Source organism: Lutjanus erythropterus, chromosome 11 (genome assembly GCF_056507025.1).
Source record: "Lutjanus erythropterus isolate fLutEry1 chromosome 11, fLutEry1.hap2, whole genome shotgun sequence".
In the NCBI taxonomy this organism is placed as follows: domain Eukaryota; kingdom Metazoa; phylum Chordata; class Actinopteri; order Lutjaniformes; family Lutjanidae; genus Lutjanus; species Lutjanus erythropterus.
The window spans coordinates 5,129,574-5,157,044 of record NC_139327.1 but is presented as its reverse complement, the minus strand read 5'-3'; the positions used below and the strand labels follow the sequence as shown (position 1 = coordinate 5,157,044).

The 27,471-nt window shown below is 39.8% G+C and overlaps 1 protein-coding gene across 1 annotated transcript in view; it reads right to left on the bottom strand.

The window, feature by feature from the left end:
• The window catches only part of uvrag (UV radiation resistance associated gene), a 141,027-nt gene that overhangs the window by 49,434 nt on the left and 64,122 nt on the right, over positions 1–27,471 (bottom strand). The window contains exon 13 of the mRNA XM_084730548.1: positions 8,376–8,451. Within this exon, the coding sequence (XP_084586674.1) occupies positions 8,376–8,451 (76 nt within the window). The remainder of the gene's footprint in view (positions 1–8,375; positions 8,452–27,471) is intronic.

The window sequence follows — 27,471 nt, the reverse complement described above, 5'->3', positions numbered from 1 at the left end:
CTGCAATGATCAGCCAATTAATAAGTAATTCAATCAAAAGAAAATTAGTTGCCAACTATTTGGATAATCAATAAATCATTTCAATTATTTTTCAAGTAAAAATGTCAAACATTTGCTGGTTCCAGCTTCTTAAATATGAAGATTTGCTGCTTTTCTTTGTCATTTATGATAGAAAATGTCTTTGGATTTTGTGTTGTCTAGACAAAACAAGCAATCTAAAGATTTCACTTGGGTCTCTGGAAAATTGGGATGAGCATTTTCCACAGTTTTTGACACTTATTAATTAGTTGACTGATTAATTAGTTGATTGTGAAAATAACTGGCAGATCAATTGATAATGAAAATGAGCAGTAGTTGCAGCCCTAATTGTATCTAAACAAAGTCTCCTTGTACGGTTGAGATTTGTCAAAACTATATTTTTTGCAATGTGTGTTGGAGCTCATTGGCCTGTGTCATACCATGCAACCACAACTGTATGAGTCTAAATTTGGCCTTTGCTGCATGTAAACTTGTATTTTTTATTAATTTGAGATGTTTAACACAGTTTAAGACTCTGCATTAACATACTGCCTGCCAGGTTTTGGTATTATGAAATTCATTCACAGAATTTATTTATGTAGCATGTCTTTTTATCGGCCAAATCCATGTAAATACTTAGTAATCCACAAAATAACAGCAATATACAGTTTTATATCTACCACTTTCATGAGTGAATTGACACCCAGTGGGAAATATTACCTCTTGTTCATTATTATTGACAGAAAAGTTATTCTTGCTAGAGCACCTACAACCTTTCCAAATAGCTTCACCGAGAATACCTCCAGCCAACAAGCTCCTGTTCCGCTTGCTGCCACCTCCACTAACCACTAAACACAGTGGGCTCCCCCATGACTCATAGCCGTGTTTTATGGAGCCACAGTTGCCATTCTTAATGGCAGCAGGCGCTCTGACGTATGCTCCAGACCACCAGAATGGCACTCTGCCTACGGATCATGCTGTGAAATTGCCCAGAGATGTGGAAGGTGGGAGACTGCAGGCGACTTTCCCCAGTAGACAGAAATAAAAGTAAACCCAGAGGTGACCTGGTTGGGCCACAACACATTTGCTTGTGTTTTAATTCCCAATACTGCGTTTCCTGTGCCTGAGGCCAACAAAATATGATACACCAAGCTTAGTGACTGAGAGCTAATCGTTCCTTCCTAAAAACCTAGAGATTTTGTGTAGCATCAGTTGTCAACTAATGAGCCCCACATGCCTGTTTCACAACAACATAGCCTAGTGGATAACACAGAGCGTAAGTAAACGCAGCACATGGCATGCCTCCAGATAAAAGGCTGCTGCTGTTCCTTTGGAGTCAGCCACACTAACTTGGCTAATTTGTCTCCGTGAATGGAGGAATGGCAGGTTTAATATTTGTGCACTCCTGTGGATGGGCACTCCAGGCACAATACATACCTGTGGTCAACTAGTTCAAGGCAAAGCAGCAGCCAGATGCCATTAATCTAACAACTGAGCAGAGAGAAAGTTGCATTCTTTGCAAATCACGCTCACGTTTAGGTGTCAGTTCAACTTTAACCAAAGAGAAAAAAAATGCAGCAAAAATGCTAATGTCACCACATAAACATGAGTGAATCACTCAGGCGTTGCAGATTTTGCAACAATTACTGATTGCACAAGAAATAAGAAGGAACTGGGGAGAGCGGCTGGGTCTCAGCCCAGAAATTCCTTGAAGCCTGTCTTAGCTTCTCTTTGTCAGACAAATTAACCTAAAGTGGCAACATGGGAGTGTGTTACCACCTGACATCCAGGGTGCTCCGAGCAGCCTCCCCATCCCTGCCCCTGGCCTCATGACACGGGGCCTAATAAAACCAAACTTCTCCCTCTGCCACATCAAAGCAGAGTCGACCCGCTGTGGCCCTGATCCTTCGCCAGCTTCCCTGTATCACTTTCAAACGTAGCCACACAGGGCAATTTAATAAAAGATGGACAGCTAATGTCTCCCACCCAGGCGCTAGTCAGTCAGCAAAGCAGCCAATCAGCCAGTCAGCCGGGTCTGCTGTGAAAACCAGACCTCTGCTTTGTATCACAGAGCCTGACAGGCTGTGCTGTGCTGCATAACACGCATGGCTCAACCAAAAGATGCCATTAAAGACAAAAAAAAAGGAAAGTAAAAATGCAAAAACCAAAAAGTGAATAATAACTGTCTGCTGCAACTAAAATACTGCCATGTCATCAGTAGAAGACCCAGGCTCAATGTGCAGGGGTCAGTACTTTCCTAATAAAAGACCCAATAAATTAACAAGAAACATACAGCAGAGCAGGAGTGAAACAAAGTCTCACTGATAAAGTGGTAGAGAAAGACAAGATTAAGGAGTCCTAATTAGATTTAAAAGATGAATTCACGTGTAGCATGAAAGAGTCCTGTTTCTTCATGCTGTTCCCAGCCTTAACTCAGAAAACTCAAACGTATGTGACGTGAGATCCAAAGAAACCGAAAGATCAGACTCTCAGGAGTACACGGTTCAATGCCGTGTGCAGAAACCAAGCGAGCTGAGATGGAGAAGCTCTGTTTGCAATGGGTTCTATTTTATCAACTGTGACATGTTTACCACTTCCTCATTTTTGAAACAATGGTCTATTATCACTATCATCTGGAGCCGGACTACTCATGTAGCACCGTTATATTGTTTTGTAGTCAACCTGATAACTCATCCTTAACGCGGATGTAGTCCTGCACACATGGAGCGCATTAGACAGGACCTTTGAATGAAAGCTGAAATTTCATCCTGTAAAAATACTGATGCTCTACGAAGCTGTTAAAGGCAGAGCGGGTTAGCTTTAGCAAAAATATGAAAAAGGAGGGTTTTCCTTTAGGTGATCTTATATCAAAGGCCGGCATAAGATATAGAACAATAATTAGTTTATTTCTATGTGCATGGGCTACATTTAATTTGCAATGCATCCTTTCAGTCAAAGAACTTCACAGACGCCTTCACAGATGTAGACTCACAGTCTCTACATGCTTCGTTCCATAGAGACTGAGGACAATGTCCTAGCATAAATTGCTAACTAGAATTGCAGTCTTGTCTGTCCAGGCTCATATAAGACATGTAGTAAAGTTCAAAGGAATTTAATAAAAGGTAAAAGTATATATTTTTTTACAAATATTGACTTGTAAGATTCCAGTGAATAATTTGCGTCCTCAGTTAGAGAGTATTGTAACAGAGGAGTGCAGAGAATTGATAGAGATGGAGAGCATGAAGCTGACCATTTTATCCTATTAGAGAAACTTTTGTGTGTAATAATTTGTGCATCAATTCTCGAATTATGGCTAAAAACATGTTTCATGAGGTCAGAGTGACCTTAATCTTTGACCACCAAAATCTTATCAGTTCATCCTTGAGTACAAGTGGACATTTGCGCCAAATTTGAAGAAATTCCGTCAAGCTGTTCCTGGGATATCGCATATTATGAGAATGGGATGGACACGAGGTTGCAGTGACCTTGACATATGACCACCAAAATCTTCTCAGTTCATCACTGAGTCCAAGCGAACCAAATGTGAAGAAATTCTGTCGAGGCATTCTTGAGATATCGCGTTCACAAGAATGCGAAGGACGGACGGACGACCCAAAAACATAATGCCTCCAGCCATGGATCACACTGCTGCAGAGGCACAGGAAAACGCCGTAGCAATTAAGACAGTTTAAAAAGAACCTCCATGGCCGAACAAATCCAAAGTCTTGAGGCAATCTTTGGTCTTTTTATCTGGGCAGTGACATTGTGTGATACTACTGAGGAGAACTGGGTTGAGAGCGTTATTTTCCGTAAGGCGTAGGTTTGTTAGTGGGAGCATTGAGAAATCCCCAGAAGATCACTAGGCAGTGAGATCTTCAATTGTCTGGTATCGTGAGATACTACAGATGTAACCTCCATTAACAGATATCTAAGGGACAAAATTTTGGTATCAGAAGCATTATGGTACTGTTTGTAGTGTGTTTGTAGTCCAAGTAGTAAGGTTTGAGCAGGCTTTAGATCTTGGAATTCATTGGCTATTGTCTAACAATATTTTTTTGGCTGCTTTTGGTTTCCAGTGGTATAAAGTCCCACTGTTCAGTCCTTTTTAAAAATGTCTTTGCATATATGCTGACATATATATCATATGCAAATATCTTATGGAGGTTAGCTTCAAATTTTATTCTTGCATCCATAGTTGTTAACTGACAACACCTGGCACACAGGAGAGGAAATGTTCCAGATATCCATTATCTGTTACCTGGATATCCACTGGTCACACCAGAGGAACATTTGCTGTTTGCCCCCAGAGGCTAAATCCTTGTCAGAAAAGAGCTGATGGGCTCCAGAATTGCTACAGATGTTACATTTTCACAAATAACAGAAAGAAGTATGCTGTCATTTATCAATTTATCATTCCACAAACTGCTCTTACAAAGTTATCGTGGATTTCTTTTGTGCCCACCTGTGTTAAAGCTGATGATTTACATCTGGATTCTAAACCTCAAATCTGAATCTTTCTGCATTGGTTTCATGGACACAGGTGAAAACGGCTGCTGTCTGGATCTCATTTTTCATCTGAAGTAGGAAAGATTCCTTTGAAGTACCATATATATACTTTCTTTATGAGGCAGCCATTTTTATGATGACATAAAAACCTTGTGTCTAAAAGAATAAATTCTATTCTTGAATGAAGCAAAAGACATCTCTCCACGCCTCGCTGCACTGTTTTGATACGACAAATTCATAAACAGAATTTCAGATTTTATTGCTCGGAGGCCAACTAAAACGACAAAACAATATTCCTCATCAAGCCACTTACATGTGCCATCTATCAGAGGACTAATTAAACCTTCAGCGAGGGTGAGCACGCTCTTCTCCATGTGATGGCACCACATGGTTAAGATTCATGAAACTGAGATCTCAGAGAGCTTAGCTCATGATGTGTGGCTTTGATAAAAAGGATTATGGGTGGGGGTTATGTGAGTTGAAAGGTAGGAATATGCATTAAGATGACTGCACGCCAAATGTTCTACATGTGAAAAAGATTATGGAGTGTCATGCACATTTAAATCACACACTCTCTCTCTGGTGCATTAACACAGTACAGTGTGAATATTTAAGTTCAGAATCAAACCATCATGTTTTACTAAATATTACACCATCACTACAAGCTATTATATTATACTATTTCAAAGGTTTAACAAGCTAATTTAGCCAATATATTGTTACCTTACCCAAAAATGAATGTCAGGGAAGGTACAATATGTTCAACTTGTAGGATATATGAGTAGTATAAACCAGGGCTGCAAAATTCAGTCCTTCCAGGACTCTGCAGGCTATTTTTAGGATTGTTGCAGCCTAAAATACCTGATTTCATGGCAGCTTTTCTAAATGTTTTTTAGGCTTTTTTGATTATCATTAATAATTACCTCTTATATTGCAAATCATTCTATCATTCTATCAGTCAAAATAATCAAAATCAGATTTTTTTTCAAAATGGTTCAGCCCTAGTATAAAAGCGTCCCAAGCTCAGCAAAATTATAAGAAAAAAATAGGGAAATACAGGCAGGGAAATATTCCATATTATGCCTTTAAAGTAAATTAAAAGTCAGAAAGTTTGTGTGTGTTCTGTCTTGACAGTTATTGTTGTAATATCTATCCTCCTCCTGAGATTTCTTCAGTTTTTTTACTCCCATTAAAGGGTCATTTTGGGGAGTTTTCCTTATCCAAATTGAGGGTCTAAGGATAGAGGGTGTGCTGTACAGATTGTAAATCACCATGAAGTAAATTTGTGATTTGTGGTACTGGGCTATATGTATAAAACTGACTTGACATGATGGAGTAAGTATCAGATCACAGTTTGGCGTTGCTCAACAATGTGAGCTAACGACGTACAGTACAGTACCAACCTTGATTAATGGTTTCCAGTTTGGATTCATTACACACATGTCATTATTTAGACACATGACAGACTCTATCCAGTGAGACTTCTTTCAAAACACAACAGGCCACTCTGTCGTTCCCTTTGGTGGTTTCAGACGGCACTTATTTTCACTCGCTGTCTGAAACGTTTTCTTATCTGGCTTATTATCTTCCTCTGGTGGGAAGATGGAGGACTTTGATATTGGCGAGCAGCTTGTGGTCTCGTATTAGAACTAAAACCTCCCAAAGTGCAGTGGTTTGAAGTCAGCCACCTGCTAGTGCTAATTGCCCCATATTATTCAGTGGAGAGGCCCTTCATTCCCGCCTGGACGAGGAGGAAAAACAGGGAATGGAATGCAAATTGTTAAAAGTCAGTGCTAAATGTCTGAGGGGTGAATGGGGGGAGTAACCCAGGTCAACACATTAGGTGTACTTTAATAAGCACACAGAGGTCAAGAGTTCAACCCTCTCCTGAGGTGTTTGTGTTTGGGTTAGACGGACAGGGAGAGAGAAACCAATTTAGAGCATTCATTCAACTTGTGTGCCAAATGTCACCCGCACACACAGATACATTTCATGTTGTTGTGACTATCTGCTCCTTCAAAGTCACTTTAGACAATAGGTCTGGTGCTATTCTATATGAAATTACATGAAAAGACCAAAACAATGAATGAAAACAAGTGTTGGCCTGTGTATAATATATATTATAACCAGCATGCTAACATGCTCACAATGACAATAAGAACATGATGATTTTTTTACCATGTTCATTACCATGTATTCATCTTACTTTAGTGTGCTTACATGCTAGCATTTGCTAATTAGCACTTAACACATTGTACAGCTGAGGCTGATGGGAATGTAATTAGTTTTGTAAGCATTTGGTCATAAACCAAAGCACTGGAAAAACTGAAAAGTCTGAGGATCATCCAAGTATTTCTGTGGATCATGAATACCAGTATAAAATTTTAATGGAAGTTGTTTTTTCAGTATGGATCAAAGTAGCCATATAGTCTGACACACCGGATGCACACTGCAGGTGTAAGTCTGACCACTGGCCGCGGTGTCACAGTTTCCACTATCTGTGTCCTCAAGAAACAAGAACAACCTCCAAGCTGCAACTTACAAGCTGAACACAGCAAATTAGCGCCTGGGACGCTAATGGTACGAAGGTACCATTAAGAAGGCTTTTCTTTTGCAGTGATGTAGTCATTTTTTATGCCAGAGCTCACCTCCCAATGTGCAAATATTCCACCACAACAAGCTCTCCCTTGACACTATTTTGCAGCAGCACCATTGTTACATCCTGGGCTTAGTGCAACCCAAGAAGTTTGTGATTGGCTTAAAGAAGTGCAAACAAGTCAGGGAGTTTTTTCCCGCTATAGCACAATGTGTATGTGTGGAGACCTTTCTCCAGTGCTGAGCGGCAGCAAGAGTAACATCTTTGCTGACAGCTACAAATACATCAATGTTTCACTACGTCTCACTGGCATCTTCTTTAAGATGAATACCAGAGTTCAACAGAAACCACTGCCACCAACTCTGTGGCCACCAACTATTCCATGCAGGTGGACCCCGGTGGCCAGCAAATTTTATTCCCATACTGCAAGCCTTAGACAACACTTGACAGTTCATGAACATGCAGATTCCTTTGCATCTTCAAGTTCAACCTTCTACGAAAACAGCAAAAAGTACTCAGCTAGCTACTGATTCTTACAGAAGATTAAGTTTAAGTTAAGTGGCTAGTTTGATTGCTCTCAGGAAAACACCATGTCACAATTTGTGGTAGAAGTGAACAACACAAGTGTCACAGTTAAGGATGGCTGTGGTAAGTTGCCTTTTCTGTATTGTTTTTACATACATTCACATTTGTACCACCAAAAATGTACTATGGTCCAAAGATTTAGGGGCTTGATGGCCCTCGGGCCCATACTTAAAAAAATTATTGTCTATCCCTGAACACGGGCATGTTGAGTCAATCCCTCACACCGTGCCACTGCTATAAATATACTCACAAATCTGCAGCTGAAAATAGTCCCCAACAAATGCACTATTTACTCCAGTCTGGAAAAGGTTTATTATTATTAAAAGTTTTGCTAAAAACTACACTGTCCTGCTGTCTCAGGAAATTTCCACCATTTTAAAATGAAGCTATTTACATGGGTACATCAGCCTTGAAAGAACTTAGGCAGCAATGTAATGAAAGAAGCAGAAGTGCTTAAGCATGACGGGATTTTACTTTATACCATTGGCTGTAGTTTTACCACCACAGTGCCCTCCTTAGAGAATGTCCTGCTTCCAAAACTTGTCGACTCAAGACGTAGTAGTGTGGTAAATACATTTTCTTCTTTCAAAACATAAAGGTCCTAACATTTGTCATAATAAGTTTCCATTTACACGTTAGTAGCAAACATTTATGGGTGTAAATATATTACCTGGGCAATGTTCTTGTTGAGTAAGTAGACACCATACTCAAAATGAAACCGCTCTCCTCTGGGGTACAAAGGGAATCTGTTAAAGACAGGAGGAGAAAAAGACAAACATGGTGTTAAACAGGAACATGTGATTTATTCCACTTGATCCATTACCAAACAGAGTCCAGAAGCAAAGGTGTTAAGACCCTCTGCACACACACTCACAAGCCAACTCAGCACAGTAAAGCTTAGAGCAACATTATAACCATACTGCATATCACAATGTAGGTCTATCCATGTGAAAATGTCAATAAAGGACGGTGGGATTAAAAGGGGATTCATTTCTTATTAATTTTTCTTTGAGGGATTCAGACAACTGTTGCTCTTTGGCTCTGCAACAGGGAATGAATTCTTCCCGTCACTGAAAGTGGTCGTTCATGTAGCCAGCAGCGTTTATAGTAGGTAACGCTTGCAGATGCTTGAAGACGCTGGGTCTGGATCTGTGATCTCGTCCCACGGATGCCACCTCTGTACCTCGTTAAATTAAAATATCAAACAGCAGTGGAGGCGTCCAAACAGCCTGTCCATCCGCCTCCGCGCAGGAACAAAGGGAACTTTCCCTTTCAGCATGGTGGGAAAGTCCCATCGATGCCAGTCAGATGTCTTAGTACTGCACAGAGAGTGCTCATGAATGGATGGATGGGGAAGATGTGTGTGGCGCTGAGAGGGGAATATGCTGACATCCAGAGTGGGAAAATTCTCTTTGCTACTGGGGACTTAAGGCCAGACTCATCCCTTCCTGTCATTATGTGCTTATGTCTGCTCATCTCCCACTGAGGAGGATACGGTATTTTGGGAATCTAGCTCCACGAACTGAGTGGGGCTTTGGTCTGACAAAACACACATATACACACTTCTCACACTTGGGATGACCTTTGTTATCTCCATTCATATCTTAGCCTTATCTAAACTCCATCTCTAAATGCTTCACCTTAACCTTCAGAGTAACTTAAACTTAATCCCACTCTTAACCTCTCACCCAAACACTGAGATAACGCTTTTACAGAAGTGGGAGGGAAAACGTCTTCATTTTAGAGGACTTCCACTGCTCACTTGTGCACATGAAATTGACATCTGAAAGGCTGGTTGTATCAACAGGGCTTACGCCTAGTCTCAAGCCAAGTCAGTCGTAACTTGGCATTCTAAGTCCAACCTAATAGTTACATTAGTTGCACAATCCAGGCTTAAGCCTTCTTTTCTCTAAGAGTGGCCATAAATCTTACACCTAGTCAGGAACAGACATAAAATCTAGGTTGTTTCCTTGCCTTGCTCAGGAGGGTTTTCACTTTTTTTTTTTTTTTTTTTTTTTTTTTTTAAAAAGCTCCCCAGTCAGAGCAATCATTTCTGGGCTCTGGTATTTTTCTCCAAGCCGACTGCTTCTTCTTAACATGTTGGACTGCTTGACAATTGGTGTTTTCTTGTGTTGGCTGAACAGCTGTGTTAACTTTCTTATCTTGATGTCCTTGAAATTTCCTTTTCTTTTTCTTTGATCCTCCATAACATTAGCATAAATTATAAATGATTAGCTATAAATCAGCAAGACTACAGCCAATTGTTAACAGTGAGTCCTGGTAACTCATGGTACTAGGCAGAGTTGCAATTGGTTAATCATTTATTGCTTGACTATTAAATTAATTGCCAACTATTTCTAAAGTATATTAATAGTTTTGAGTCATTTTTTTAAAGAAAAAACCAATTCTGTTTTAGCTTCTAAAATGTGAATATTTCTGGTTTCTTTACTCCTCTCCGACAGTAAACTGAAGTATGTTTGGGTTGTGGACAGAACAGGACATTTGAGGATGTTACCTTGGACTCTGGAAAACACTGATCAATTTATTTTCACAATTTTCTGACATTTTAACCAGCTGATCAATTAATCAAGAAGATATGATTGATCAATACTGAAAATAATAGTTAGTTGCAGCCCTGAGTCATAATCCTGTGGGCCTTCACATGAACATGCATTGCTAAACTGGGGGGAGGTGAGACTAAACTTAAGTGTGGTCGGGGCAACCAAACTAAAGTCCATCCCAAAGACTGGTCTAAGACCAGGCTTAGTAAAGACCAGTTGGTGCAACCCATCCTGCCTTTGTAATAACAAAATTTCAATGACACACATGTGAGATGTCACCAAGGCTAAGTCATACAAACACAGCGCAGTAAGCATATATACAGCTAATGCTTTTTGTTGTAAAAGTTGAACCATTTCATTTAAATGTTTGAGCGGTTGGTCTTTGATGTGACAGTGTCATTTTCTACTGGAGTTAGGTCTGTAAAAGGGTATTTTGAGGGTATTTTGATTGTCTACTTAGTCATTATAGTGGAAAACTAAAGGGGAGAATCAAGGCTCTTCAATGGAAGTCTTAAAAAAAACGTGTGACAGAAACACATGTAAAAGATTTCTAAAATGCTATAAGTGACCAATCTTTGTGGGCCCAGTTCCATGAGATATGTGCTTCTGTAATAGGACAGTACTGCCAGAAGCAGCAGATGCACTCTGGTGTGTGTACTGTACAGTCTGTGCAGACATGTCTTGAATGCTTTGCACATGTGTGTCTACTGGTGAGTCTTTGCATCCGGCCTCCTCTCTGTGTGTGTGTGTGTGTGTGTGTGTGTGTGTGTGTGTGTGTGTGTGTGTGTGTGTGTGTGTGTGTGTGTGTGTGTGTGCCCCCTGGGTCTGGGTCATGGTCTTTTGTTAATCCTGCGTGAGAGCAGATATGGGGCTCTTCACCCCTCTTACTATGACCTATAGGTGCCTAAGGGAGAGCACAGAAAATACACTTCCTCTGTGATGGCACTTCACTGGACTACTGTCAGCTGAGATCATGCTCATAACTTGTAGCCTTTTGACCATTCTGATAAATCTTTGATAACACCCACGTTTCAGCATTTCAGCTGTAAAAGCATCTTCTAGCTCTTAATAACATGAACTTGCCCATGGATTTCACAAATGAGGTCTCTGTTTCTTTTATTTGGCTTTAATCCATTTCTTGCAAGTTTGTTTTCTCCTCTTCATATCTGAGCCTGTCTGACGACCTCAGACAACATCCTGACTTAGTGCTCCCTGTAAACACCTCCTCACTCACGCTGCAACTCTGAGAAGTTAAAGAAGCAAACCCTTAACAGATGGAGATCATTCAAGCTCCAGGATGAATGCTAACAAGATGTTGCCACGAAGGCTGGTGGGTACAGAAGTGAGACACTGTAGCCTGAGGGCCACAACACAGCCGCTTTTTGGCCCTGCATATCCCCGACATGCAGCCAGGGCCCCAGGGACAAAGTGACATGCCAGAGGTCATATCTTAGCAATAGGAAATAACTAACAGAGAGAGGAAGAACAACAAAACAGGCATTCCCGTCGCACCGCTGGCATTTCCAATATCACTTCCCCACGAACAGATAGGATTTGTTTGCTGATGAACACGCATGAGAAGGAAAATAGAACCACATCCAACACACACACGCAAAGACATGAACACACACGGGCTCCGTCATAGCAACGTGATTAATGACCGCTGTCCACTGTGTCTGAAATCACACTGGAGAGACTCCGGTTCACCAAACACCAGGAATTCCTCCTGGGGACGTCCAGTAAAGTTAAATATATTATTACACACCAGCGGGGAGGATTGAGGGAGGAAGTCTGAAAAACGGAGGGAAGGGAGGAGGCACCAGAAGAGTTAGTAGAGTTAGATTCAGTTAGTACATTTTATTATTTTATATATTATCTAATCTGACCAGCTTTGTCCTACTGAGATTAAAGTCTGTGTAAAGGAAAGAGGGAGTTTTTCTTCTAAAAACATTATATAGTTTAGAAAATTGTTGCCGAAAACATGTGAAAAGACTGAGAACTATGTACTGCCGCACTGTGGAGTTAGACTGTGTGACTGTTGTTTACCATTTCTGTGTTCAGGATTTTTTGGGTGGACTTGAAATATGGCTCAGTGACATGCCAGAGCCATGGTACCCTGACACTATATAGCCCCACGAACCGACACATGAATGATACCACCATCCCACATGTCTACCTCGCTACAAATGTACCATCAGTGAGTGTCTCAGCAGTTCACTTCAGCTCACTTCAGTTCCAACAACCCGACACAGAAGAAAAAAGATACTATATGCCCCCAGCCTTTCAGACCAGAGAAAACAGCTCATTCATGATTCTTTCATGATTCTCAGACCTAATTTTATATGCTTTTTTAAATCATTCAAATTTAGCTGGGTGGTTAATAACACGTTTCTGTGCTGTGACAAACTCAGAACACACATTTATTATTGTTTTACGCAACCTTTAAGATACTTTTTGAATGAAACCTTAACAAGAAAGCGCTCACAGCAAGCAGAAAAGATGTACATTCAACATACAACAATGCAAAAAGCCAGAATACAAAGTCACATAAAAGAAACATAAAACACTCACCAAGAATTTATTTTCCTGTCCAAAAAAAAGTCACTACCTCCGGGCTGACCTTGGGGACAGATAGCCACCTTTATCATTTCTGCTGCAGCTGTAAAAATGTAAGCCGTATGTGTCTGGGAGAGACATATAAGAACAGCAGAGCACGAGTGGATCGAACGCCATTTTTAATCACTCAGCCAGCGGGAGCAGCATAAACCGATGCAGTCGTCTAAACTAAACAGGATGAAATAAATTACAATCCTGAAGGAATACGTGGGCCAAAATCAGTACCGTGTCTGTCTATTAGGATGGAGTGTCCAGAATAAACAGACACAAACCAGAGAGATTCACACACAGGCAGGAGAAGCACTGTTTGTGACACTAATTGTGTTTTCCCACTGGTCTGAATCTATTTGTTTGTGTGTTGATTCAAGTGAGGTCATGCTTGCTTCAACTCTTGCACCTCATGCACACTGCCGTTAGTTCTTTTGTTTAATTTTGTTGTACATATAAATCAAATCAAATCATCTCTATCTCAGCAGTCCTCCGCAGATTTCTTCACTTTGCTTCATCAGACCGGTTCTTCCGTCAGCACATCCCTCTCCGGCTCCCCTCAGTGGCAGCTCTGTTGAAGGGTCATGTCCGCGAAACTAACACAGCAAACCGAATATGACAGGCGCCATAATCAACACACCCACTCACGTTAGCAGGCTCTCGAAAGGACTGATTACTTAAACATGAAATCTGCTTTCGTTTAGCTAATATTCAACTCTGCGTGCACTGAACAAAAAAGATGAAAAAGAAATGACAGCAGAAGTAAATCTGTCACTTTTTTCACCAGTCTTATAAAAAAAATGACTCTTCAGAGCAATCTAACTGCAGGATAGTTAACATGCAAGTGCTGCCTCTGAGTGCAGACACAAAAATATGTAATTAATAAGTGGAGCCGTGACACTGTAAAAAGACAAAAGCTGCATCTCACAGGAAAGTCCCCTGTTCCTTATGAGAGAGGATATGTATGCCCCCGGCCTGCCAGCTCTTAAACTGCAGGGTCTAGACACAGACAACCTCAAAATATAAAGAAGAGACTCTTGTTAAAAGGAGGAAACAACCTATAAACATAGAGCTACAATGATGAGATGAAGTAATAGGAAGCTCTCTGCTCTTTCTTCCTGACCATTTCTTTTTTAAAAACCCTTCTTGCCCTTCCTTTATTCTCGTTGAGGGATCTTTTAATAGTGAGTTGAGTTATAATTGTTTCATCTTTGAGTGATCCACCACCACCACCAGTGTCTACACCGTCTGCCTTGTGTGCGCTTGGGGGCCTCCTAGCAGGTGTTAGCAGCACATGACGTCTTTTATAGCCTCCGGTTAAATGGTCACATTTGTGGGCTGTTTGTGCAAAGAGAAAAGGTGAGCTTACTGCGGCCAAAACACTCTAGTTAAAGCTTTGTACGTGCATTTAGCTCTGTGTATACAGCCTGTTTAATATGGACATTGGTTTCTGGACTTTTACAACAATGAAGGAGCCAAAATGGAGGGCACTGAGTCCATCTGAGCTCTGTTTTTTGAGTTAAAATGACTATCGTCTCTATAGGCAGCCCTGTTAAAAGCCGTCTATTAGAGAACCAAGGCCACAAGGTCAGTGGGTGCTTCTTGTGCAAACTATAGAGAGTATGTATATTTAAACTTTTTGTAGAGCAACAACGTGTGTTCTCAGTTTGTCACACCATTGAAACACGAGTTATTAATCACCCAGGTAAATCTGAATGATTAAAACTGCTAAGTATATAAAATTATGTCTCAAAATGATGCAAAAATGAGTTTTCTCTGATCTGAAATGTTGGGGGCGTGTCCACTCTGCTCAGTGTCAAAAACCACTATGACCCGAATACGACCTCAAACCTGGACGCTCTGTCTAGCAGCTTTATTGGACATTTCCAGACATGTTTGAGCCACCAGAGCCAGAGGACAGAGACAGGATGTTTTTTTTTCCTTCTGTGTCAGGGTGTTGAAACTGAAGTGAGCTGAAGTGAACTGCTGGGCTGATTTGGACTGAGAGAGTCACTGAAGGTAGAGTCCTGCACTGGGTCTGTTGGCCCACGATAAAAAGATAAAAATTCTATAAATCTGTAGGTGTGGGCATGGGTAAAAATTAACTAATTGCTGGCGGACAGCAGGTAATTATAATATCACACATATAATTCAATAATATTTATGTAATAATAATAATAATAATCTTTATTTATAGAGCACTTTTCAAAATTCACATTACAAAGTGCTTCACAAGGCAACAAAGTAAAACAGACAGGATCAAGTGTCACACAACAACTCAAACAGGTAAAATCAGACGGTACAGGGCAAGAATAGGAATGTAAAAACATTTTTAAGAAAAGCAGTGCACAACAGTTAAAGCTTAGATAAAATCAGGAAAGGCTCTCCGATAAAGGTATGTCTTAAGAAGAGATTTAAAGGAGATCACTGACTCGGCTGACCTAATTTCCTCAGGCAGTTTGTTCCAGAGCTTTGGGGCCCTGACTGAAAAGGCCCTGTCCCCTTTAGTTTTCAGCCGGGCATATGGAACAGACAAGAGACCTCTGCCCGAGGATCTCAAGGTACGTCGTGGAGTGTAAGGTACTAACAGGTCAGAGATATATGGGGGTGCGAGGCCATTGAGAGCTTTAAAAGTCATCAGTAAAATCTTAAAATCTATTCTAAAACATACAGGGAGCCAATGTAGAGATGCTAAAACAGGAGTGATATGATCATGTTTCCTAGTTCTGGTTAAAAGTCTGGCAGCTGAGTTTTGAACATTCTGAAGTCTGTTAATTGATTTTTGGTTCAGGCAGGTAAAAAGGCTGTTGCAGAAATCCAGGCGGGATGAGATAAAAGCATGTAAAATGGTTTCTGTGTCTTTAAAAGATAGTGTAGAACGTATTTTTGAAATATTTCTTAGATGATAAAAACATGACTGCACAAGCTTTGTCGTATGCTGTTCAAAATTTAGGTTTCCATCAAACCACACTCCCAGATTTCTAGCAACAGGCTTGATATGATCTGTTAGGGGACCAGCAAATGGTGGGATTTGTGTGATCATTTGCTGGGGCCCAATCAACACGATTTCAGTTTTGTCAGCGTTTAGTTGGAGAAAATTTTGTGACATCCAAACCTTTACTTCAGATAGACAGCCATTTAGTGAATCAAACATATTAGGGTCAGAGGATCTCAGAGGTAGGTACATTTGTGAATCATCTGCATAAAAATGGTAAGACACACCATGTTTTTGTAAAATATGCCCAAGAGGAAGCATGTATAAAGAAAATAAGATTGGCCCCAAAACTGACCCTAACCCTGTATTATATATTTTGTTGCCTTTGTGAAGCACTTTGTAATGTGAATTTTGAAAAGTGCTCTATAAATAAAGATTATTATTATTATTATTATTATTATTATTATTATTATTATTATTATTATTATCATATGTTTTTTTACTGGAGAAATAATAATGGAATTGATTTTGAAATTGAATTGAATTTAATTGAAATTGACTGTCCAGTATTTACATCTACTACTATCAAGCCCACTCAGATGGCAGTATTTTATTGCAAAAGTCTGCGACACGAGCTTTGACACTATATCCTGACTAATGTTTGATCTGACAGCGATGTCAGCTTGCTCCTGGTTATAACTGATGACATAAAGGCAAAAATAGCCAGTGGAGAAAACCAAATTGTGAACAATACACCATCAAAGGCCATTTGGGAGGACTATGATGCACTCAAAGCCTGTTAGAATAACATTTTAAGTGGTTTTGCTGCTTATAAAAAGTTTCAGAAAATTTTAGCTTCTGATAGCAATAAGCTAGGTGTGTTCAATCTTGGGTGTGGGTCAGGTCGCAGGGCTTATATTAATAGTTCTGGGTGTGTGTGCATGTGACTGAAAAATAGTTGTGGGTAAGGGGTTGGTCCTGGTTCTCAGCTTTGCGGGTGCGGCAGGTGCAGGTTTGCAAAGTTGGACCCGTGCAGGACTGTGGCTGACGATGCGTTTGTAACTGACCGTTAGGGCGGGTGAGGGGAGGGAGGGAGCGGTGTTGTTTGTGAGTCAGTTCATTGAGCTTAGATAGTATCGGGGGACCATATCACTGTGGCATGTTTAAGGTCTGCCCCAAAAAATCCTGAACACAGAAATGGTGAACAACAGTTTAACGGTCTAACTATTTTCTAACATGTATAATGTGTTCAGAAGAAAAACTCGCTTTACACAGACTTTAAACATGTTATAGTCTATCAAAAACCTCTCACTTCCCTCTTGGGTGCGCTGTATTAAACACAAGAGTATAAAGGAGGACACAGTTATGCAGGTGGGTGGTCGTGCTCAGCTTTACTGCGGGAGGTTCATGAGAATACGGTGGGAGGACTCGTCCTGACTGGCTGACCTGCTGTAATGTATACACAGGCTGAGGTCTCCACATGTGTTGGCTTGCCTGTTTAGACATCCTAATTAATACTCCGAATGTGCAAAACAACAGTTCTGGCTCACATGTTGGAAGACGAGGCTTGGCCAGTACTTACACCCCTGTTTTAATGGGGTAGTGCAGGGGGAGGGACTTTCACAATGTCTTTAATGTGCAATTTCAAACGGCATTGGACCATAAATCATCTAGGCTTGCTTTTTAAAAAAAACACCTGCCTTGCAACTGTCAAGGCTCTAATGGCAGTGGTTACTATATAAATCACTTTGAGCTGTAATTTCCAATATCTGAGAAATGATTACACTGAGCATCTGTCAGTGAATGCTATTTTAATGACCGCTGCTGCACTTAGGACCCCAGTATAACCGTTTCGCCATCTTGCTGTATGCTGTTAAAGCATCTCCTGAGTGATGTGGCGGCTCCTCGCTCTGTCACACCGGGTTTTCATCGTGGCTTTTAAGAATATCCAGGGGTCCGCTGACCCTAGCTCCCGACCCACACTTTTTTCCCCCACTTCCTTTCATTTTGTTTTCTTCCATTGTCCTAATCACAAGCAGAGAGAAGGCTCAATCTGAGCAGCACCTCACCTACTATTCACCAGCTGAAAACCTAAGCCAAAGCAGACCATTACTTCATCCAAAAAGTGACATGCTATCTGGACCTAAATGAAGGCTTTCAAGACTGTAACGCCTATTCAAGATTAATATTCCACCCTCATGGCAGTATTAGGTCAACACCAATTTTCATGATCATATAGTAACAGTACTAATAAGACTAAGGTCTGCTGCTCTCTAGCTGCTCTGTGAGACTGTGTTTAAGTACAGTAATACACCGAGCTTCATCAGTGATACTCAACTTCTGGCGAGGTAGGGTGCCAGATGATCCTCCTACCAAATACATGGATTCACACTGTTTTTCCCTGGAAAAAGGGACAGATATGGCAGGCTTATGATGATAATGCAAACATGCTGATGCTAAGCAGGTATAATATTTACCATAATCCTTGTCCTGGTTTAGCATTTTAGCTAAAATTTACTAATTATCAAGATGAACATAAAGCACAGCTTTGACTTGAAGGGAGTGTATTGGACAAATTAAAATTTTGACCTGCTGATGGAGCTAGATCAGCCGTTCTCAAACTGTGGGGTGTCAATGACCAAGAGAAAAATATGGAGTGAAACAAAGTTATATGAATATGATTTATGTAAGAAAAATAAACAAATGTGTTTGCTGATGATATTTATTGCTATTCTTTATTTCACTAAAATTCAACCTGGATCATTTTTAATCAGTTGCTTCCTCTAATACCATTACTGACTGATAAAAAATGTACAGTGTGAGGCGTAACTTTTTTCAGCTTCTGATGTGGGCCATGGCAGAAAAAGTTTCAGGAGAGTCAGAGGATCACCAAAGTTATTACAAATCATCCTGAGGGGAGACAGGCTATGTGTACACAGTCTAATGGCTATCCATCCAGTGGCTTTTGAGACAATTCTCTAAAGACCATCAAGATTTTAACCATATGATGGTGCTAGAGGAAAAGACAGGGAATCAGCAATGAGGAGTCGTCCCCTGGGCACCACGGATGTCAGTACCAAATTTCAGGGAAATCCATCCAATAGCTGTTGAAACCTTTCACACAAAAAAGGGGTCAAGGGAAAGTCAAGGGATCCCCAAAAGTCATTAGGATTCATCCTCCGAGCACCATAAATGTCTGTATAATATTCTGGACCAATCCATCTAATAGCTGCCTATATATGTGGACGAAGCGGTGGACAGACTGACATTCACACACTTGTTGCCATCCCTAGAGCTATGCCGCTAGTCTGGCTAAAAAGAGAGCAAGACCTGATACAAATGCATTCATTTTTTCCCTCATTTTATGAAACAGAGTGCAATACTATGGGATATCTGCAGATCACTCTCTTCAACCTACAACATCTTTAAGAAAGCCATTCAGCACAGATGCTTCTTGTTATCTTTTTAATGAACTATGGACAAAGACTGCTCGAATAGGCCGCGCAGCAGCAGGGCTCCAACATGAAGGGCTGCTTATGCAACTAACCTGTCAACCTAGAAGAGACACTCTGACTTCTTTAGAGCTTTTATAAACATACCATTCTTGCCATTGTCCTTGACTGATTCGGCAGGAAACCTCAAAAGACAAGTAAACATTCTGTCCAGTCCCGGGAAGCCTTTGTAGTTGACACACAGAACTAAATAATGAGATATTGGAATTTAATTCAAGCCCTCTGGGTTGTAAGTTAATCACCCCCATCTCTTATATGCATAAAGTAACTAAGCAACTGAGCCAGTACCAAACATATGTATATCACTCTGCTTAAATAACATCATTTATTCCATGAGGCCAGACAATGTGGAGTCTCTTATAGAACCCAGTAGAACATCATATTAGTTTGAAGCTTCATTCAGAATATTGTCATTCGATTTCTAAATCCACATTCAAATGCTAAGCAGCTTTTTTTAAAATTCTGTTTAAACACTGTATTTCTACACAGTTGCAGATAAAGAGGCTACACTAACATATTTAGTATTCTAGTATTTGTTCAGTAGATTCCAGTGGCGGCTGTGTAGGATTGTTTCCGACTGTGTGACCTAAACATTTCCAATAACTCCAGAGCGTTGTAAGGTCCGACGGTTAAAACTTGCTGAAAAATGGTAAATCGTTTCCAAAATTCACTATCTGTTATTATTGAAAGAAATATTCTAATCTGATCTATATTTGTTAGCCGGTCAAAAGTAACATTCACTGCAGTCAAAAAACAAAGAAAAGCATGTACCTGTATTAACGGAGCTGTAAATGACATGTATTTAACTAATTTAATCTGATGAATCAGTTAATGCAAATTAAGAATTCTCTTCACCATTTTTCTTTTTTTTTTTTTTTTTTGGGTGGTGATGATGTCTTAAAATATGACATTCAAAGCTTCGCTCAAAGAAAGTTTCAGATGTAAAAGAAAAAACAGGCATTCAATACAATACAACCCTACATCGTAGAACTGTCATTTTATACTATATTTAACATTATTTTAATATAGATAACAACATTAAATTTGCCAAACAAAATAGAGATCTTGAATTTCAGCTGAAGCTGAAATCTGTGTCAGACTGTGATGAAACAATAAAGACAACATCATTTAAAGAAGGAGGAAGGATCTGATGCCAGAAATGAAATTTCATCCACTCTGTACAATGTTGGCTTGGTAGCAAAAATGTCAGGACAAATATCTGTTTTATTGTTATTATCATTATAGTTACAATCTCATATTATTGTTGGGTATTGGATTCCATTTTATTTTTGTATTATTTTAATTGCAGTCTTGAAAATGTTTTGATTCGGGTTCAACCATGTAAATCATTTTGTAACTGTGTTTTGGGAATGCTGTATAAATAAAGTTTTATTATTTATTTTTATTGTAGATATCTCATAACCTTGGAAGATAAAATCAAATCTAGGGGTGAGATAGAACGTGTGTCCAAGCATGTAATTTGGGTGAACTCACCATTTAAATATTGATGTTTGATCACTTTAAGTAGAGCATGAAAAAGCCAAACTAGGTGTAGGTCTTCCTATATTCTGTGTCTTTCAGCAGGATGTTTAAGCTGCCCTGCAGCCTCACAGGGTTTTCCCTGTCACTGCTGAGTGGGACAGGCTAGTTTGGGTGCAGTTTGCCCTCTCCTCTCCTGTGCACATGGTCCATGTTAAGAGACATGAAACTGCTGAAGCCCCGGAACAATAACCCCTTTTCTTGGAGCTCACAGGTTGCTCTCGTCTTAAGCTGGCCCTCCCTCCTCTGGCGTTCACATTCACTGCCTCCACCAACAGTTTATTTTGTGTTTGAACCAAGCAGTGATGTGTAAATCCCACTTACATCCATTTTTCCTATAGCTAGCGATACAGGAAAAAAAAGCTGCTTTGCCTCAATACTTTGGGCGAAGGACAATTTGAGGCAGTGCTCGCTTTTTAATGGCTGGGTTCTGGTCTCAATCAGACACTGGACATCTGGATCGCATCTCCCCAGTTCTCCCCCATGCAATCAGAAACACTGGAAGCGGGCTCTCCATAGGACAAAATGTGGGCTCAACATGTTGTCAGAGTCCACTGATTTGAGAAAATGTCTCTGACAGGGAGGAGGATGATGTTGTGATCCCAAAAAGGCCAAATCACACAGAGTGCCAGACAGACCAGTCATATTCCACACCTAACTTTCAAACATTCTTACAGGGACATGTCTCAAACTCGGACCTGCGCCAAAGTGCTGCAGGGTAACACAGTTCAGATCAACACATGGTTTTCCTGTGGCAAAATATTTGACTGTGAAATAAGACAGCCATTACTCTACAGCCCTGCAGCTGGAAAGGAATAAAATGATATTAGCCAAACTCAAAGGTGAAATATATTCAAACTCTTCACACAACACCACACTAAAGATCCAACACTACAACTGCACCCAGAGCTCCAACAAATAAACATGAGGGATTTTATGCTGGATAACAACATGGGTCAATAGTTCAGCTATCTGATGCAAACTAGAGCTACAATGATTTGTATCAGTAGTTCTTTTAGGAAAACATGTCAAACATTTGCTGGTTCCAGCGTCCTAAATGTAAAGATTCACTGCTTTTCTTCAGTGAACAACTGCTCGTCTACCAGCAACACTGCAGAGTAACTAGTCATATATAAGTAGTTCAATGCAGAAATTACAAATAAATGTATTTGTAATCTGTTACTGGCAGAAATGAATAAATAAATTACAGTTACTAATAAAATAATTTGGTGATGATGCCTGGCAGAAATCTTCACTGTACTGAGTAACCTCTTCTAGTTTTAACCTTTACTTTTTATGCTTTTTTATTATGTAGAACTACTATTTTGACAACCAATTAATCATTTCATTTTCCAAAGCAAAATGTCAACCATTTGCTGGTTCCATCTTTCAAAGTGTAAAGATTTACTGCTTTTCTTGAGTCATCAACAACTGCTAGGCTAAAAACAGGCTAACCTACTAGCAATGTTGGGGAGTAACTAGTCCAATGTAGTTACAAGCATAAATTACAAATAAATGTAATTGTAATCTGTTAAGGTTACTGAAAAAAAATATTATAAATAATAAATACAGTTACAAATCAAAATGTTGGTGATTACAAAGAGGTTACATCCTAATATTCTTTTCAGGTTGTCTGGCAGAAATCTGCATCAACTGAGTGAATTCTTCTAGTTTCATACTCATATTTAATACTCATTTTAATATTAATAACAACTATCCTAATAACTGTTTTATCATTTCAATTATTTTTCAAGCAAAAATGTAAAACATTGGCTGGCTGGAGGTTTCTGAATGTAAAGATTCACTGCCTTTCTTCAGTCATCAACAACTGCTAGGTCAAAAACAAGCTAACCTACAGGCAATGTAGGGAGTAAGTAGTCACATGTGCATAATTAAATGCATAAATTACAAATAAATGTAATTGTTACTGACAAAACTCTGTGATAAAATTACAGTCACTAATCAAAATTTTGGTGATTACAACAGGGTTACATCAGAATATTCTTTTCAGGTTGCCTAGCAGAGATCTGCTAAGTGAACTCTTCTAGTTTTATACTTATACTTAATACACATTTTAATATTGATAATAACTAATGTGAATATCAACTAATAATTTCATTTTTTTTACACAAAAAACATTTGCTGTTTTCAGCTTTCTAAATATTAAGATTCACTGATTTTCTCAATAGTTTCAGTTACTTTCAAGCAAACAATGATTCACTACTTTTCTTTATTATTTGTGTTAGTTAATAAAATGTCTTTGGGTTTTTGACCATTAGTTGAACAAAAGAAGAAGCGGAAATTCTGGGAAATAGTGATGACTATTTTTCAACATTTTTTGACATTTTAGACTAAACAATGAATTGATTATTCATGGAAATATCTGGCAGATTAATAATAATGAAAATGATCATAGCCCTGATGCACACGGGGTGCTGCAGTGGAGCCACAGAGAGGGGGCGCAGAGCCTTACTTTAAGGATGTTGGGAGTCATCTAAAATGAGCTCAAAGATTCATCATATTCCAAAAGTGGGGTCAGGACAATTACCGTTTAACAGGGGCCTACAGTGCTACATGCAACGAAAAACAACATGAGGTTCCTACGTGGACGCCATTATAATTGACTGACTGCATGCTAATCCTACCTCGCTCTGTGAAACTGATCCCGTGCCACCTCACTTATCACCACCGGCCACCTCTTTCCGACACTTTAATCACCCCTTTTTTGTACACTTTTAGAGCTCAGCTAGTTGCTTTCCGTCTCCCCACACATCATTTCGCTGTGTGCCTGCAGCCCGCCGGGACCTCAGGGGTCATAAACATGCAGAGGGAGGGGGTGAAAGATCACTGGAGGGTTTGGCCTAACTCGGGGACACCTACGGGTGATGCTTGATTGTTGTGTCTGTTCAGCAGCCACACAGCCCTGCAAGTTTATTTTTTGTTGCTGGATGCTGCTGTAAATATCCTGCATGGTCGGACAGGGAACAGGCAAAGTGACTCCCACTGAGCTTCTCCAGCTGTTTTTATGACATAATCACCCACACAGAGAGATGGCCACTCAATCACTGTGCTGTCTGATAACTTTTTTGTCATTCACTTTGTCTGACACATGGACATGAAAGTGTTAGTGCTTATTTACACAACATTCCCATGATTAGATCAGATAAGCACTTATTTTAGACTTGGAACGCAGCACAAGGAGATGCTGGTAAACACAGTAGTATTAACCCCTGCAGGCTTACAATGACGACTGGAAATTTGGATTTGAACCATTCTGCTTGTCACTTTCGATTCTTAAAGATTCTGATTCCGTGGTCTCCTTTCTGGTTTCTTGAATATATTGGGGTTTACTTAGACTGGAAATATACTTGCTTTACCTACATATCTGCATAAGCACCCTACACAACCATACTCATCATGTATGCCTCGTGTATGGTTGTGTACGTCCTCAAAATTAAAGCTACACAAACACAAACTTGTGGTTAAAATTTCTTAGTAATTCTTTTGGGATCATATTTTTAGAATGCTCAATTCTATTTACACCCGACGTCTGTCACCTCCTGCTGCTCCAGTGGTTCCCAAACTATGGGGTGGAGCCCCCTGGGGAGACCAAGGGAGACATAAAGAATCAAACAAACTTGAATGAATATGATCTATGAGGGAGAAATAAACAAACAAGAGGTTGGTGATTCTATCCTGCTGACCTTTATTTCACTAAAATTCAAAGTTTGAATCCTTTTTTTTTTTTTAAAACACCTCCAGCCCCGGTTATTGAAAATAACTGATAAAAAAATTGTGGAGCAGGGGGATGCAAATTTCTCTCTCTCTTTTTTATTTTAGAAGAGAGAAGGAGATGTTGAATCAGCTGCCTCAAAAAAGATAAAATAAAAAGATAAAGAGTGAGAAATGGTGCTTCTCTATGGTGTTTCATTATTCTCAAAACCAGGTGCGTGCACATGATACATGATGCACACAGAACAGTATCCACAAGCAGGAAACCTTCCTTATGAGGGAGCATGTCTGCTCTGCGAGAACACACAACACAAAGTGAATAATGACCCCAAAGTTTGAGGAATTCTGAAGCTTCAAAGACCTAAAAAATTGGAATTCAGGACAGCCCTACTAAACATAGAAGGTGAGAACAGAACCAAATGAATGTGGAGCCTTTCTGGTCTGCAGTCCTGTCATAATGACCTGATTTAACATCGCCATGTGGCCTGCATCTCCTCTCCAACCAATTTAAATAATTCATCATAATGAGCCTACTTCAGTTTTCAAACGACTCCCAGCTTGCTCCTTTACAGCCACCTGAACAACACAGCAGACTCTCAAACACATTTCACACTTGCAAAGGCCCACAAGTGCGTCCAAGATGTCCGTATTTGTTCAGATTCTTGGTCATAAACAGTCCAAAGAAAATATGTGAAATTTATTTGTACAAATATTCGTTGAAAATAAAAAACAGATTAAAAAAAAGGACTGAAATATCATGCTGATATCAACTCCACGCACAGGAAAAACACAATTGTGAGCGTGCGTGCGTGTCCTGTTTGAACCTATATATCAGTAAGAGAGCTGATTACAGCATAATTTTCCTCATCACTCCTTATTGAAGGATGTCTTGCATGTGTGGAATGTCAGGTACATACCTTCACATGTGTCCCAAGCTTACAATTATCATAATCTAACAGTTTTCTTTTTTACTATGGCTTGATGCATAGTTACAAGACCATAACATATACAAATACTAATTTCATTAAAGTGGCCCTGGCTGTAATTATAGTGCCTACAGTTCATGACAGTCCTGACAGCAGCAGGTGAGGTCTGATTCTCAGTTTATCATTCGCTTCTCTCTATGTCAACATTTTCAGTCACGAATAATTCTAGATTCAACAGAAATAGGTGAAGGTGGGAAACGAAGTGATCACAGGGTGTGAGAGAGACGCTGGCACTGAACGGCGACCGTGATTTACAGCAGAGCTTCATTATGGAGTCTCTGAACACCTGAGTAAATTGAAAAAAGGGGAAGTTGTTACCATGGGCAAAACAAAACATAACCACCTGTCCGAGATCTGCAGGTCTGTAGAGGAAAACGACTATATTTTAACCAAGCCAGAGCTGGTGATTGTTGCTAGAGAGGACAGACTAACAAAGACGGATTTGTTCATAGCACAAATCGACTTCTGAGTTCATCCGAATCTACCATGTATTTTCTCAGATTTAGAGACCCGTTCCTGCATGAACATTTCACTTCACCTCTGCTGTTCCCTGGCCACTGCAGGGGGTCCGTGGATGACCAGGGGAGAATATAGAGTGAAACAAAGTTAAATGGATATGATTTAGGTAGAGAAAATAAACAAACCAGAGTTTGCTGCTGCTGTCATGCTGACATTTATTTCACCTCACCAGTTCACAAGTTCAACTTAAATCCTTACTTATCAGTTACTTTCCAAATAATAATAATTGTAAGGCGGGTGAACTTGCCAGGGAAAGCTTGAGAACCACAGTAAAGTCAATGCAGCAAATATTATTAATATTTAAGCAGCAAAATGTCTCTGAAATAATCATTTTAGACAGCTCTGATGGAGCTCAAGATCAGGAGACAGTGTGTGACGTTTTGGATGTGTAGAGAAACACAAAATATTAAAGAACATTACATCCTGACTGATCCTGTTGACACGTCAAGAGAAAAACAGTGATGTTGGGTGTGAGGCTGCTGTGTCTCATGCGTAAATGCACACAGCATCTCTCTTTCATCCACCTGTTGTTAATCAGAATGATCATTTTTGTGCCCTGACCTGCCCGATCCACAGAGTAGTGCCTTTGGTTTTAGTGGAATAGAAATGAGTTCCAATAAGAAAGTAGAACTGCTCACAGCAAGGTCTATGGATTATCATGAGTAACCGGGTCATGATTGTTGTAGTGAGACCCAGGTTTTGAATGTTTCAAATATATTTTTTGGTGCTTTGAGCACCACAAGCTGAGTGCCATTTAGTACCTTTATGCTGGAAACAACACACTAAGAAAACTGGAAAATTTTCCAAAGTAAAATAACTTATTTGGTAAGATCTTAAATTTTAAAAGTCGCCATTTATTCCCTGGTTATGAAGTTGGAGGTTTCCACATCACATGAATGTGTCACAAAACAATAAAGAGGAGACATTTTCTCTACCCCAACGGTGGAGAGACAAAGCTTACAAAAGCATTGGTCCTCACACACTCCTGAAACAAACCTTGTAATCAGAACACACACCCAGACAATGCAGTAAATGTGCAAACACTATATATGGCTCCTGTTATGCATTGAAAAAAATATTGTAAAATATCAGCATTTCTCAGATATTACATATCTAGTCTGTACAGTAAATGTATCCAGAAAGGACACATACAGTAAATATTCAGCTCATCTCTGTTGGCCTTACAGTTCACATTTCAAGGATGATAGGTTCACTGACCTACAATGACCTCAGATGAAAGGAAGACCATGTTTTGGGTGATAAAGCGGTTTCCAAATAGTGTATATTAAGCCCTAAAATAAATGGACTGTGTGCACATTAGGCCCATGAGATTTTATCCGATCAAATCCAAATCCTCTTGGAATTTCTCTGTTTTTCC